We start from the raw sequence: 16,629 nt of genomic DNA, 5'->3' as shown, positions 1-16,629 counted from the left end.
GCAGTGTTCCCGCCTGCAGGTGAGAGAATGCAACTCCCCACAGACCACCTCCAAACAGGGCCCTGGAGCAGAATCCTTCCGACTACTCAGAATTTGAATCCCTGTATGAAGCCCTGTTGAAACCACAGAAGAAACCACAGAAGCTGCTATTTGTTCCACAGAGAAAAGCCAAGCAGGGCCAAAAATATCCTGCAGCCATAACCACTTATTGTTGTCGTCCCCTGGGCCTCCTTACTGGAGGACTGGACTGAAGAGCTCCTATCGATACCTTACAGCCCTACATTCTGTGCCAATGCTTCCACATGTCATGATTTTCTTGGTGGCACTCCTGGGGCTCCAGTCTCTCCCTCGTGAGAACCCAGCACAAAGGGCGCCCCACACTCCACGCCCTCCACCCCCAGCTCTGGTCCTTTCCTGTTGCTCAGTTTTCTCATCTATGAAATTAAAAATAGCACATGCCTTTTCCCACCTTCAGGATCAAATGACAGAGTAGAAGTTTAAAACCTCACAGAAATATTGTGAAGCATAATCGCAACAAAAATAAATACAGGTGCTGGTGGTGTTAACTGAGCGCTCACCGTGTTTGTTCTTCCTGTGCGACACTCGGAGCTATCCCACCCCCTCAACACTCTGCAGTGAGCACTGTTATCTCTATTGTAAAGCAGAGAAAAATAACGCACAGGGAGGTTTCAGGGCCTTGATCTGGGCACCATGCCAAGCAATCTGCACCCAGAACCCATGCTGTTCACCTGGACCCTCCAACCTTCAGGCATGACACAAGTATGATCCCACCCAAGCTTCCCAACAGCCCTGTGGAAAAGGTAAAGCCCATGCTGCACATAGTTCCCCAAGGAGAAAAGTGGTTCAGAAAAATGACGGCCTAAAGTTTCCAAACTGGTCAATGGCAGGACCAGACTTCAACGCAAGATGGCTGCTCGGCTCAGTGGCCTCAACACCAGTGTAAATCCAACATGTCCAGTCCTCCTGAGCTCCCACCCACTGCCACATGGGAGATGTGCCCTCCCTCGTCATGCCAGGAAACAACAGCTGCCAGGACATGGGGCTCAGGGAGCCAGCTCTCGGGGTGGGGGAGCCTCTGGGTCTCTGGCTGGCCCTGTCTGACTGGCAGGCACTCTACAGACACAGGAAGCGCTCTGGATGACACGCTGCCAGCCCACCCCTTGACCTGCAGGTCCAGTCATTTCCTAAGCCCGTTATGCAACTCTTGCTTCAACCAGGCCGGGATTTCTCCCTATTTCAACACTGTGTTTTCTCTGCAGAGAGAAAGCATGAATGTGAAGCCATGACATCTTCGCAAAGGGACCAGGCCACAGCCTTCTGAGGCCTGTCTTGAGATTAGGAGGACAGCGAGTGATGTTCCCAAAGACACTTGTGTGAGTTTCCAGAATGACTAAGGAGCCACAGGAGGGAGGGAGAGAGAGAGAGAGAAAGAGGGAGGAAGGGAGGGAGGCAATGAGGGAGGCAGGGAGGGAGGGTGCAAGGGCACTTGTGGGTCACAGCCTCTTACTGCTAAGAAGCCCAGTGATCTTGCCCAGGAAACCTCGGCCTTCCAGAGAGCAGCAGCCAGGCCAGGCCATCCCTGTATGGGGACTTCCCAGGCCCTGTCCTCCTGGCTCAGGTACAAGTATAGTGCTCCCACCCCTTCCTCCCCAGCTACCAAGTCAGTGACCTGCAGCGGATAAGGCCAGAAGATACCACATGGAAAAAATCTCAGAAGTAAGGAACCATTTTTAAATCACTTTTATTACATGGTACTGTGACAATTGATCTACATTGTTGTTATTATTGCCCATCTGTTACAGTGACTAATTTAAAATTTAAATCTTACTCATATTTGGGGGAAGGGGGGGTTAGTAGTCCCACAGTCCCCTCCCAGACAGGTGGAATCATTCCACTGCACCTGGCTGATTTGCTGAAATGGGTCCCAACAACTTCTGCCCAACCGGCCTCGAACTAGAGAGTCTCGCAGGCTTCACTTCCTAAACAGCTGGGCATGCACCACCACAGGCAGCTTCTCCCACATATATTATCCACGTAAAGACTGTGTGTAGGGTCACTGCCATGTGTACTCTTCCTCCCCACCATAACCCTCTCTGGATCAGAGGGGCAACTGCACACAACATTTTTGTCTCTAAAGGAAGCCTGCCCAGTTGCCTCAACTCAGCGTCTAATTACAGAGGTCAGCCTGCTTTGGGCACCGAGACCAGAGACCAATCATCCTTCTCTCTGTAGCCTGCTGTCTAGCCTGGGGCAAAGAGGGTAACCAGGAAATGTGGAATAAGAGACCAGACAGGTGACAGCCTCGTGGGTAGTGGGTAGACCTGCAGCTTGCTGGATCCTACTGCAAAAAAAAAAAGAGAGAGAGCTGAGGTGGTCTTTTTTTTTTTTTTAACAGCGAAGATACACAATGGATGATACAAAGCAAGACAAAATTTAAAAAGTAGCCTTTGTTGAGGTTTCAACTTTGAGAGTGTGGTTCTGTTTTGTTTTGTTCCGTTGGTTGTTTTTGTCAATCTCATTCAACCAACATTCCCAGAATACCTTTGCAAGCCACAGTCTGGGGACAAGTGCGGGGGGGGGGGGGGGGTGATTCTCAGCTCCAGAAGGCATGCATAGGTGAGGCCACATGTAGAAGGGTGATGGATGGGTGGGATGGAGGCCCCCAGAAATGACCTACAGAAAAACCAAGCGAGCTCTGCCCACATGGAGCTGGCCGGCCATTCCATGCCAGGGGGCCAACCTGACCTGCATGGCAGGGCCATACAGCAGTCGCACTAGGTTTGAAATCATGCAGATTTAACCAGATGTGCCAGGCAGAACTTCCGATCCGCCAGGAAACTAAGAAGCTCTGGCACCCAGTGAGCAGCAGCAGCTACAAATGGCTTGTTGGGTCAACTGTAGTATTTACTACCCAGATGCTTACTGAGCACCTACTAAGTGTTGGGTACCATTCCTGCCAACTGGAATGCAAAGAATGCAACGACTCTGCCCACAGGGAAGTGATATTCTAATGAGAGGAGCCACAAGTATAAATAGCATGGTAACTAGAAATAAAATGTAAACACTATAGGCCTTGGGAGGCCTGGGTCAAAGGAGATAAATGCTGCTGAGGGAAAGAAAGCAGAGGCAGGTAACAGGAAAATGCAGGCAGGAGAAGGAGGGTACCTGTGGGAGGGGCAAAGGGAGGACACACCTACTTATGGGTGGGGCATTTGGAAGGCTTGAAGAAGGGACTGTGGGGCACACCCACTTGTGGAAGGGCATTACAGAAGCCTAAGGAAAAGGGCAAATTCTGCCCCCAGAACTACACAGCCCTGGGAAGGAAGACGGAAATAAATTCCAAATATACTATGAACAGGTCTTCCGTGCCCTGAGACAGGCAATGAAAAGCCAAAGGTGAGAGCAAGGTCACGGTTCACAGATGAAGTGGGGGTAGGTAGGAAGGCAGCTCATCCACTCTGGACATACTATGGGACGAGGCTTTGAGAAGGCCCCAGGGCCATCTGTACCAGGCAAGTAGAGATTCAGCTTGGACTGGAGATATGGATCTAGCAATTTATCAGGACCCAGGTGTAAACTGAGATGGTACTGGGGAGACAAGAAGATGGGGGCAGAGTTCTGAGGCCTAGAAAGCTGCCCAGGGACCCACAGAGGAAAAGGGAGGGCAGGGAAGATAGGGTCAGTCCCACCCAGAGGGTACCAAGGGTCAGCAAAAGCCAAGGGCAGTGGGTGACAGGTGAGGAGGCCAAGGCCAAGAGTCAACAGTGGTTTCCCAGCACTGGTTATTTTAAGGAGGCAAAGTGGAGCAACAGGTGTTTGTCTGCTTGCAGGAGGAAACGGAATGGTGCGCTCTGGGCTTGAGGGTCCAGATGAACCGTCCAGCGTGCGCTTGTTTACTGATCATGTGGCAGCTTATACCTGCAGAAATGTTTCTCAGAAGGAGCCAGTGGAGGTAGGCAGGATAGCGATCCTGGAACTGGGACACCCAACACAGAAGTGACAAATGTCATCTCATTAAATTCTTTCTGCAAAGTGGATCCTGACATCAGTGTCCCCATTTCGCAGGAAAAGGACCTGAGCTGATAGAGATCAAATCTTATACCCTAGGTAGAGGCAGGACTCAAACCCAGGTGTTCCTAGGTGCTTGGTACTTGTCACTCTTCCCTGCCACCTACAGACTCACTTTAGAGGAATGAGGGACACCTGTCCCCTTATAGTAAGGGCAGGGCAAGAGCTTGCAAAGACAGTGATCAGGAAAGAAGTTTGCCTATGATCCTGGTTTCCCCATGAACTAAGAAACAGCCGGCCGTGTTGAGGATAGATGGTGGAGGGGAAAGGAGGAGAGGGGCAGGGGAAGGCTAAGGCACAAGAGCTAGGTGAAGGAGCCACCAGGGAGGACAGACGGCAGGACTGAGGGGCACCAAGAGATGCACCTGTGAGCGCCTGTGAGCTGCTCCTAAACCATCAGCTGCCCAGTGGAAAAGATGGGCTGCACAGGACCAAGATGCAGGACAAACCAATGTTGGAAGAAGCAATAAGGGCTGGAGATGACTCCAGAGATGGTTTACAGCGCCAAGGCATCTGAACTAAAGACTCTGGAGGTGGGAGGGTTCTGGGTATCGACAGGCCTTGAGACGGAAAGCCAGTGATCTCAAGAGCACAAAAAATAGAGAGGGTCATGTGTGAGTGGCTGGGAATATAGCTACGTCCAATGCACTTGCCTAGCATGCCCAAAGCCCTGGGGAAGAGAGGAGGAAGGAGGGAAGAAGGAGGGAGGTGGACTTCGGACATCAGCTGGGACCCTTCAGGGTACTCAGGTCCATGGGAATTTGTGGTGGAGAAAGAGCCTGGGCCAAACTTGAAGCGAATAGGTGAACCCAAAAAACATTCTAGGCCCTGTCCTAGTGTTGTGAGAATCTAGCCCTCTGATCACCTCACAGAATTGCTGCTTTTTTTTTTTTTCAGTAAGCAAGGAAACTGGACCCAGAGAGGTTAAGAAACTTGCCTAAGGCCACACAGAAGTGGGACTATGTAAGTTCTGGACAGTCAGATGCAGAGTCCCTGTTCCTGATCTCTAGGAAGAGGTCAGCAGCCACTCTTCTAATAGGATAGCAGCAAAAGATTTCTCAGGATTCCATGGAAGAATGAGGCAGGAAAGAAGCTGACATAACCTCAGAGTGGGGAAGTCCACAGAGGCATGGTCCACGGATGCAGCTGGAGGCTAGAAGTTGTGAAGTTTGGGACAGAGGTCAGGACTGACCTGACCAACTGATTTTGTGGAAAGGACTGATGGTCTTTTTTTTCTTTTTTTTTTTGCCAGTCCTGGGCTTGAGCCCAGGGCCTGAGCACTGTCCTTGGTCTTCTCAAGGATAGAGCTCTACCACTTGAGCCACAGTACCACTTCCGGCTTTTCCTATGTATATGTGGTACCAAGGAATTGAACCCGGGTCTTCGTGCATGCTAGGCAAGCACTCTACCACTAGGCCAAATTCCCAGCCCAAGGACTGATGGTCTTAGATGGAGGTTACTGAGTCAAAAATGGCTTTCTTTACGCTTATTTAAAACTGGGTTCTCACAAAGCCTCAGGAAGTGGGGCCAGTTAAGACAAACCAAGAAGAAAATCTGAGGAAATTAAAACTCAAGAAAGCTAAGTCCTCTGTGTAGACAGGATCTGAACAGTTCCACGGAGGCTTACAAGGGCCACAGGGCCACACACACACATTAGCTGGAAGCAACCACATGTGGTAGGGCCGAGACCCTTGCTAGCAGGAACCACAGGGGCATTTCAGATCAGAAACAAACAAAAATTTCCCCAAGTAGGAAAGACTGAGTGCTAGGGGAGAGAGGAAAAGTGGGAAAGCTCTGAGGTTTCAGACACAACCACAGGCTTTGGGGGGGGGGCAGGTGAGCTCATGAGAGGGCCGCAGACCCCCCAGTAGCCAGAAGAAACAGCACCTGAGTCCCTAGGTTAGGGGAACTGGGACTAAAACCCTGAGATGAGTCACTGCTCTGAAGAGCAGCTGCAAGAAAGCCCTTTGCCACTGGTGGCAAAGCCATGCCCAAATGAAGGCACGACCCCCCAACACAGAGATCGCCAAGCCCTGTGCACACAACAATAGCCCGTGGGGTTCAAGCAATGCACTCCATTTAATCCACCATCACCAAACCCAAATGCTACTCATTATTACTGAAGTCAATGTATCCAGGGAAGTCTGCAATTTGGGAACACCCCCTTTTCTGTCCAATTCACCTTTCAAAAGAGCACCACCAAGTAAAGAGGATCAGAAGAGGGAGGAGGACCGAAATCTGAATGAGAGGAACAGGGGTGAGAGCAATCACCCTAATTTTGGCTTTCACACCCACTTGTTTTGAGGTGCTGGAGTGGTGGGAGGGGACTCTGTCAAATGCCCACATCCCAGCAGCCTTTCTTCTAGTCACCCTGAGTCACCCATGCCAGGACAGGAGAACTGAGGAGTTGTGGAATGCCCAGGGCTGCCTGAGCACAGCAGGACAGGCTGTGGACAGGCATAGGTGGCCAGCACCAGGAGCCCGGGACCCTGAACTTGGCCATGAACTTGGCCACCCACGTGCTCCCCCTGGGCTTCCAGGCGGGAGACTGGGAAGGAGGGTTCATCCTGGGAGAGCCAGGGCCGGGCTTCCCGGACAGCCAGGCAGAAGAAGGGCTGCGAAAGGGTCAGCGGAAGTTCCCTCGGCTTCAAATCTTTCCTGTTTCCTTTTGGTCCTGCTCTCACCATGGCGGACACCATGTGGTCTAGGAGCACTGTGCCTAATCTGGTTGGAATTTCCTCCTCCACCCACCTGGCATGCTCCCCACAGGCTCCGCACTCCTGAGCAGACCCGGGGCTTCTTGTTTCCACCACTAGTGTTGGTCTAGACCACTGCATCACCTGCCACTTTGGAACAGCAGTTGAGATTCCTAGACAACCCTGGGTTGGAGAAGTACAGGTAAGAAAAGCAAGCTGTCCCTCTTCCTCAGTCCTGCAGGGACCCTGTGCTCCCTGCCTCTGTATCCCTTTATGGCTCACTGTACCTCTGGGGACAAAGGTCCCATCAGCCAGAGTCCTTCACCCATGATAACCACAGCTACCACTTGGTGTGAGGAACAAGGAAAAGAAGAAGACAGAGCCAGGCACCAGTGACTCACATCTTTTATCCTCGCTACTCAGGAGTCTGAGATCTGAAGATCACGGTTCAAAAACAGCCCAGGCAGGGAAAGCCCATGAAACTCTTATTTCCATGTAATCACCAAAAAGAGAGAAGTAGCCCTGTGGGTCAAGTGGTAGAGAGAGTTCAAGTATTGAGGAAAAAGCTAAGCAAGAGTGAAGGGACACAAAAAAATAAAATACACAGGAAGGAGGAAACTTTAAAATTTACATTGCTGCCAGTCTTCCGCGTTAGTTTAATAATCTCAGCTATTGGCAGCTGGAGCATCAGGTTGACAGTACTGGGGCATCTTTGCCTGTAACCAACAGCTACAGGTGGGTTTCCACGCTGCCACCTAGGGAACACATATAACACACACACACACAAACACACACACACACACACGCACACACGCACACACACACACGCAGAATTTCTGGTCAGTATTTCTCCAGACTTCAGGACAGGCTTGCTTCTCTTTTGTTTTGGTTTTTTGTTTGTTTGCTTTGCTTTTTTCTGCTTATATTTTGTACTCTCACCATTTCTCTTTAAAAAGCTGCACCCACTAATGGGTCACTACCCACCATTTGAAGAGCCCCGGTCATGAAAGTGGTACTGGGGGGATAAGAGGGACTCCCTGTAAAACTTCAACACTTTCACTAGAAGCCTTGTGAGGCTATCGTTCTACATGTAGAAATGAAGCTGAGCAGGCTCAGGGTTGAAAGGGACAAAGAGACCAGCCTAGGGCTCCAAGGCCCCCACCTCCTAGGGCAGAGAAACAGACAAGCACTCTGATCACATCGAAATGAAACCACATACACCTTTCAAAACAAAAAACCAAAATGGACCTGATAATAATACGGAGCACCTTTTTTGTGGTCATTTCTGGCCATTTTTTTTTCTGAGAGTAGAATTCTGGATAGAAAGTTTAGATATTTACCTGATGCTAAAAATGAAATACAGGGTATTTATATTTTAAATGAACTTAGTTATATTTAATGATGTCTTTTCATGGGTTTGTTACTTTTAAATTTAAAAAAAAAGACAAATCAAATCAACGTTTTGCTCCTTGTAAAACAATTCACATGGATTTGGCCTCGGTTACCAAGTTATTTTGAAATTTTGATACATATAAAGGGACAACAGGGAGTTGTATGTTGACAGAAGTAGTTAAGTCAGTGATGTGGTTAAAGGTGCCTATTTTCAACAATGACAAAGCTAAGGCACAGAACAGCTGCCCATAGAAAGCAAGTTAGGGTTAGGAGAGGGACTGGCGACCGAGTCTCCTGACTCAATTACTCACAGTTTACATCGTCCAAAATATTTCAGAGGAGCACAGCTGTGGTCTCCCGAGGGAACTATTTCTACGGCTGAGGCATGCATGGGTCCCTGTCCCCTCATGCTGGGCAGATACCTCCACTGAGCAGGGTAGACCTGGGGGCTTAAGCATCCTTTGCTGTGGCACATAATTCATTCTCTCCATACCTCTTGTCTCTGCTTAAAAACTGGAGAGAAAAATCCCTGCTACCCATTCCTAGAAAGGTGTAGGAAAAAGAAGAGGCACAGGCGGCTAGCCCTGCATGCTGAAGAATAGCAGTATTCCTAAGGATTAGAGTGGGGCTGCCTGAACACCCAATGCTTGTCTGCGACAATCTACTACCCACCTACCACCCACCTCCATGCTCATGGGATCCTACATGCAAACTGCTAGAAAAGGAATACTCAGCACACAGGTGAGGTGTGAATCAACTATACAAAAATGCCAGAGGAGGAGGGGCAGGGAGAACTACCCACAGAGTATGAAGATGCAGAAGACAAATGCCTCCAGTTTAAAACAAAACCAAAAAAACAAAAGCATCACTAATTATTTCTAATCCTAAAAATAAACTAAGATGAGCTGGGTACCAGTGGCTCATGAAATGATATTCAAACTCAAAGTAATGGAAGAGAAAAAGCACAGGAGGTTACCCTCCATGGAGTGAATGTTTCTCTACAGCGATGGGCCTGCAGCCTGCTTTATTCAAAGCTCCCCACATTTGGCCCAAGGCACTTGAGACAATAGTTTTAAACACAGGAAATTTTACTACACTTTGGGCTCTTTTCCTAAACCAATGTTACCTGGGTCTTCCCTGGAGGAGTTTTGAATATCTCAGCGACAAAGTCTCTCCCCCACCCGCTCAGTAACAGTGGCAAAATTTCTTCCTTCAATTCCCCACTGGTACATTGGGAAGACAGAAGAGTCGATGCGCCCAGCCCAGCAGCAAGCTGGATGGAAGGAAGGACTGACCTTCCTGGAAAGACCATGCCTACTTTCACTGGACTTGGCCTGTCAGCCACTGTCCACCAGCTCTGAGAGACACCCAGAGAGCTAGACATTCTCCTCTTCACTTCAGCACATCATGAGCCTGATTCAACAGGCTACTGACGCTGCTGCAATTCTGTGGACCAGGCCTTGTAAGATGACCTCCACCAGACAGCTTCCCAAATTCCCCCAAAGCACACAGCACAGCAGCGTCCAGATAGGTCTGAGTCAGAGTAAATGAATCTGTTTGCCTCTCTGTACTTGTTTCTTCATTTGTTAATCCCCAGCATTGCATTGGGCATATGAGTTTGCTTATTAAAAAAAAAAATTGATGGATAACCATCTGTCCTATTACTTTTTTGGTCCTTTCTATCCCTTGCCCTGACAGCTCTCAGTGACAGGAAAATACCACCTGATAAAGGGGGGGGGGGGGAACTGGGGGATTGGGGCTAGAATTCAGTACCTAGACACATCCCTTTGGTTTTTTTCCCCTCAAAGGTGGTGCTCTACTACTTGAGTCACAGGTCCACCTTTGGCTTTTTGGTGATTATTTGCGGGTAAGAGTCTCCAGGACTTTCCTGCTGGGAATGGCATCCAATCACCATCCTCAGATCTCAGTCTCCCGAGTAGCTAGCATTTCAGGCATGAGCTAAAGCTGTCTCAGTGCAGAAATGTATATCCACAGCCTTGGAGGAGTGACCAGAACAGACTTGTGCAACCCAGAACCAACTCTCGGGGCCATCCGGGCCATCCGCTTCCAGTCAGCCAATGAAGTCACTGCAGGTCTCGCTGCCGCCCAGTTGCCAGGCTACCTGGGAACTCCAGCGACACTAGAAGGGACACTTGGAGGGTCACAGGGGGCGACGCCGACCCACTGCCACAGGCAGGAAGACGCCCAGCCGTCGGGACTGTCCCCCAAACCACCCGAGAAGCGCGGCCCCGGGGGAACGGCGCACGTGGAGTGCGGGCGGCCGGCGCCACCGCGCACCGGCGGCGCCGATCGGCGGGGACCCCTCCCCAGCCGGGGCCAGCGGCGATCGCTCGCCCCGCGCCCTCCCCGGCCCCAGCGCCCCCGAACGCGGTGCGGGACACGGGGCGGGGAGGACGGCGCCCGGAGGCCCACCGCGCACGGCCGGCGGGGAGCGCACCGCGGAGACCCCCGGGCCGCCCGCGGCTCCCGGCCCGGCCCCGGGGACGGCGTGGTGTCGGGCGCTGCGCCCGGCGGGCGGCGCGCGGGATGCGGAGGCGCGCGTGCGCCCGGGCTCCCGCGCGGCGGGCTGCTCCTCCTCCTGCTCCCCGACGCCCGTGCGCGCCTCACCTTCACCGAGTCCACCGGGTACATGATGGAGTGCTCCAGGATCCCGGCCATCGCGCCGGCTGTCATGTGCGTGGACACCGCGGCGCCGGTCGGCAGGTTCTCGTAGTCCTCCGACCCCGCGTCCTTGCAGCCGCCGCCGCCGCCGCCGCCATCTCGGCAGTCCCCATCCATCCTCCGCCCCACGGCCTGGCTCCCCACGCCGCCGCCGCCGCCGCTGCGCAGCTCCATGCGCCGGCCCCGCGGGACGCGGGAGGCCGCGGGAGGGACCGGGTGGGGAGGGGAGCGGGCGGAAAACTTCACTTCTTAAAGTGGGAACCACCTCCCCGGGGCCACGGCGCCTGACGCCATGGCGGGCTGGGGAGGAGCCGAGGGGGCCGCACACACCAATGGCTGGAAAGAAGAGGCCGGCGGGCGGCGCGCCATTGGCTCGCGGGGCGCCCAGCACCCGCCCCCCTGTGTGACGTCACGGCCCTGCACCGCTCCCGGCAACCGGACGGGGGCGTGAGCCGGCGGGCGGGATGGACGGCCGCGGAGCCGAGCGCGGCGGGCCGGGCCGGCGCGGGGGCCGCGCGCGCGGGCGGACGGAGCCCCGCCGCCCAGCCTCTCGCTTGGTCTTCCCGAGGCCGGGAGGCTGCGGGAAACGTCAGCCGCGGGGGCCGTGGGCGGTCGTGCCAGCGAGGGGCGTGGCGGGAGCGCGGGCGCACCTGGCCACCGCTGGCCTCGTCCATGCATTCCACCCCAGCCCGCTTTAATATGGGGGGACACAGAAGCGATCAGAAGGAAGGGGGACACCCGCCTGCCTGTCGGGCTCCAGGGCTGCGTGGGGAGGGGTGGATCTTCAGTGGGGGGGGAGGGGACTCCCTGCCTTATCTGGAGGAGGCTCCTGGGCGGGGCGGGGGGGGGGGTGCTGGGCATGGAGATATGCAAGGGTGGAGGAGCCCCTGAAGTCCTGTCCTCCAGGCTGAATGGTGCGTTCATCAACAGAGATAGCCAGGCTCAGGGTACCAGGGTGTAGTAGAAACGCAGTTGAGGTGTAGTGACAGCTGGAGAGACCTACTTTTGTCAAAAAAAATATATACTTCAGAAATGTGGATCATTTGAAAACAGAAGCAAGCCCGCATCCCACCTCTGAGGATAAGATACTGGAAGTCTGAAGGATGCTTTCCAGTCTCTGCCCAGAGTATTACTCGTTGTGGTAAATGATTAGAAGCAAGCCCAGTGTTCAATCAAAAGAGAATAGCTAAATAAATTATGGCATGAGAATTAGGGAATATGATGCAGCCATTAAAGACTGTGGTCCTATGACCCAATCACATAGGAAATGATTTGTGTAATGTTAAGGGGGTTTTTTTAAAGGCAAAACAAAGTATACTGTACCCTTTGCCTTTGCAAACATGTAACTGCATACAGGAAAACGTGATGGTATTAGACATTTGCAGACAACTGTTTTTTGTTGTTTTTTTCATATATTTTTACTGTAATTAATAGAAGGGTTACATGATATTTTCCAGACAGATGGTGCATTAATTCCCATACATGGATACCCTTTCTCATGTCTTGGTCCCCATTTCCCTCACCCCCACCCCCACCCCTCATCTTGTTTTCCCCGTTCCCTATCCAATTTCAGATAACCAAATCAGACAACTGTTTTGAATTCATACTTTAACACCTGTAGTATTTCTAAAAAGAATGTCATACATGCCACATGGGGAAAAAAGCCCTCTGAACTGTGATGCTGGCATGGGCAAAAAAAATCACTTTTTGGATGGACTCTTAGCAAATATAAATATGTTTCTTCAGAAAGTTATGATCATTTTTATATTTCATCAAACATTAAGTTAGAACTGTAAAGTTTGGGAATGTTTATTACAGATGTTCAGTAACTTCTTCTTTATGGCATCTGGTTTTGAACTCAGAGTCTTGTGCTTGCTGGGCTCCACCATTTGCGCCATGCCCTCAGCCCCTGTTTGCTTCAGGTAGTTTTTCAGATAAAGTCTCATCTTTTTTTTGCCCAGCTAGCCAGGGCTGAAATTATCCTAATATTATCTCGCATGTAGCTGTGACCACAGTCCTGAATCACCATATCCAGTTTGTTTGTTGAGATGGAGATCTCAGTTACTGTTGGCCTAGGCTGGCCTCAAACACAATCCTCCTGACCTGTGCCTCTTGGGTAACTGAGATTACAAACACAGGCCACCTTGTCCAGCCTTAAGTATCAAGTACATTTTTTCCTATTTCTCTGTAAAGGATAGGCTCACAGACACATCTCCCATCCCTCTTGCATCCAGAGCCTGAGGATGAATGATATTCTGCCCACAGGCAATGGGTGAGAACTGAAAGGCAGAGTGAGCCTAAGGCTTACCTGCATGCTGCATTGATGGCTCCTGCCTCCTCGGAAGGCACAGGCACTCAGGGTGGCTTCCTTGCTGCTGCTACACGGCCATCTCCAGGCACTAATTTCAAGGCTGCTGAGAAGCCTGCACTACAACTGCAGCTTGGTGACTTGATCTCTCACTTTTGAGGAAGTAGCAGAGGTAGCTGGTCCCTTGGGAAGCCAATGGAATAGCTGTGGCCCTTACAGTTCATCCTGGGTGGCCTGGCCTTGAGTCTAACCCTTCCAACAACATTGTGCTTATCAGTAGAAGGATCTGTTGATGAGGATGAGGATGAAAAGGAGCAGGAGGCAAAGGAGGAGGAAAAGGAAGTGGAAAAGGAGGAGGAGGAAGAAGAGGAGGAGGAGGAGGAGGAGGAGGAGGAGGAGGAGGAGGAGGAGGAGGATGCAGGAATCACTCCTGGACTTGGAAACACAACAGCCATGCCTTCTTCCCCCAGTGGGGAAGGCCTGCTGAGGGCAGGACAGCACCACTCAGTTCTCTGGTCCAGGGAACAGCTCTTTTCTTTTGAAAAGTCAAGAGCTCAAGGACCAGGAGCAGACAAGAGTCTGCTGAGTTGATTCTCTCCCTTGAAGCAGACCAGGAGACTCTTGCTGCTTCTGCCAGAGCCTTGCACAATATTCATAACGTTAAAGACCCCATGATGTCATCCTGCTGCTCTAGGCACATGGAAACCAAGAGGAAGCTGCCGTGCACCTGGCTTTCATCAGAGCCTATTGAATGAGCACCATTTTCTATGACTATTTGGTGATGGGGCTTCCCTTGATCTGCCATGCTTCTTTTTCTGTAGACCATGGTCATGGGTACTTAACCACATACAGAGAGAAGTCAGTTAAAATAAAATCCCATGGCCAAGTGTTATGGATTGTTAGGAAAAAAGAAAAAGTCTAGATGCAGAGGAAAGAAAGCTAGGCCTTCTCTAGAATTTTAATATCTGCACAATAACTATTTTAGCCTTGATATCTGCCCTCTCACCCAGGCAACCCAGAGATGCATGGCCATCTTATCCAGAATCTAGCCAATGCTGGGTCTCAGCCAGGACCCCTACACCCTTCTACCATATGCCAGACAGATAGCGACAGACAGAGAGAACAACCACAGCTGGTTTTGTGTCTTACAGGGCACAGAACAGTGTGGACCCAGCATGGTGGGATGGCTTTGTGTCTTAGTTGTTTATAATGGATGGTCAAGCTCATACTGGTGAACTTTGAGTCAAGTGTATGCGTGTTGGGAAGAGCATGAGGGCCTAGGAACACACAGTATGCCTCTCACTCCAACACATACCTGGCCCTTTCATTCCGGAGTCTCTTGTTTTACCAAGTATAGTATTGTTTCTAAAACCCTATCTCAAACTCCTCAAGAGATAGAAGAAAAAATTAGCCAGAACACCAAGCAAGATAAAGGAAAGGAGGCCAGGTGCCAGTGGTTCACATCTGCAATTCTGGCTACCCAAGAGGCTGAGATCTGAAGATCATGGTTTGAAGCCATGAATCTCTTATTACCAATCACCAACCAAAAAAAAAAAAAAAAAGAAAGAAAGAAACAAAAAACAAACTCAGTAGTGTTGCTGTGGCTCAAAATGGTAGAGCGCTAGCCTTTAGTGAAAAGGCTTAGGGACAGCGGTTCAAGCTTCACCACAAGCTCTCTCTCACTCCCACACCACTATCACTGTTTTATAGACTCAGGATTTCATGTACCTCCCACACCCCAAATACTCTACTGAACTCAGAGAGCCTGGGGCCATGTCCTAAGGCACACACACACACACACACACACACACACACACACACACAGGCTTACAACAACAGAAATGTATTTCCTTACAGTTCTGAATGCTGGAAGTCTGAACTTCATTGCAGCCAAGCAAAGCTCTCTCTCTCAAGCTGTAATGGAAATTATTCCTTGCTTCTTGCAGCCCCAAGGAGCTCACATCAGCTCCCAACAATGCTGACATTCTTTGGTTTCTGGACACACGACACCAATCCCTGCCTCCCCATGTGTCTTTTATCCTGTGTCTGCGTTCATCCGAAGCTCCCCCTTCCCACAAGGATGTCCGCCATATTGGATTTGGGGGCTGCTGCTCTATTCCAGTATGATCTCACTTGCGCTTGATCACATCTACAAAAACCCAAAACCAGTTTGCAAACAAGGTCACACTCACAGGTTCTAGGTGAGTATGAGTTTTAAGAGACCATTATTCAATCTAGAACAGTGAGATGGACGCAAGAGCTCCAAGAAACTGGATTCCTACGTCTTGCCCTCACTCCTTTTATCTGTGGAACAATGACTAGGAGTTAGACTCAGACATGGCCGAGACCCCCTCCAATCTGAAATGAAGTCTATAGTCTTTCCTCGTGGTCATCAACTCCTGAAGCCATCGTCCCCACGTTTTATTTCAGATTGACCATTTACCCATCTTGTCAGCTGTAGTCTCCTTTTTCTAATCATTATGATAAAGGTGATGCACACTAGGTTACAGTCACCTGATTCCTTTCCTGCCTCTCAGATCTTGTTCACACTGTGTGAATCTAGCCTCTGCCAGTTTTATCATACAAACTGGGGCACTTTTTGAGAATGGGGAGAGGGAGAAGATAGTGTTAATTACTTCAAGACAGAACCTGTAAACTGAGACTGTCCTGGGAAAACCAGGCCATCGGTTCACCCTAATTCTAGCTGCCCCTTGCTTGTCACCCCTAAAATACTGTCTCCCTAAACCTGTAGCCCTGTAAACCTTACATCCTCTTCAAAGTGAAGACCATCCATGTATCTTGCTTGATTTCCCAGCCCAGATAGCTGCCTTCCATAAGCCACTTGTGACTCCTGAAAAGGCAGATGAATCCTGGGGCTCTGCCTGCTTCTCCTGGCCCTCCTCAGCTCCCTCTATGTGCCACTATAGTTCTGGTGGCCATGTCTTACCATTCCCTTCACATGCTAGGCTCCTAGAAGCCTAGCCTGAATAAATACTCAATATTTTTAAATGCATGAAGTTTTTAAGACCTCTAAATGCCTTTATAATAGCATTACAGACATACTGATTTCGGAAAATTAAAAAAAAATTGATCCAGCCTCTGTTGTTTTACTCCTGCAATCCTAACTACTCAGGAGACTGAAAGCCAAGAATCATGGTTCAAAGGTAACCTGGATGGGAAAGTCTGTGAGACTGTTCTCTCCAATTAATCACCAAGAAGCTAGAAGTAGAGCTGTGACTCAAGTGGTAAAAGGTCAGTCTTGAGCCGAAAGAGCTAAGGGATAGCACCTAGGTGTGTGCACATGCACACACACACACACACACACACAATCATATTTGAACTCAGACCTGGAGGACTGTAGTATACAGTTTGGGGAGAAAAAAGATTCTTTTCTCTGAAAGTGTCTAGCTAGGCATCATTGCAGCTCCAGGAATTTGTGGCGAAAAGGTGAGTTTAAGGCCA

The 16,629-nt window shown here is 50.5% G+C and overlaps 1 protein-coding gene across 2 annotated transcripts in view; it reads right to left on the bottom strand.

Annotated features, from left to right (window-relative positions):
- The window catches only part of Slc25a37 (solute carrier family 25 member 37), a 30,963-nt gene extending 19,763 nt beyond the window's left edge, over positions 1 to 11,200 (bottom strand). For both annotated transcript variants that reach the window (XM_090354331.1, XM_090354333.1), the window contains exon 1: positions 10,806 to 11,200. In XM_090354331.1, coding sequence (XP_090210457.1) covers positions 10,806 to 11,033 — 228 coding nt within the window. In that variant the 5' untranslated portion in view covers positions 11,034 to 11,200. The remainder of the gene's footprint in view (positions 1 to 10,805) is intronic.
- Positions 11,201 to 16,629: the final 5,429 nt, after the last annotated feature.

Source organism: Megascapheus bottae, chromosome 20, assembly GCF_031878675.1.
Source record: "Megascapheus bottae isolate mThoBot1 chromosome 20, mThoBot2.hap1, whole genome shotgun sequence".
NCBI lineage: Eukaryota > Metazoa > Chordata > Mammalia > Rodentia > Geomyidae > Megascapheus > Megascapheus bottae.
This window is presented reverse-complemented; position numbering and strand designations above follow the sequence as displayed.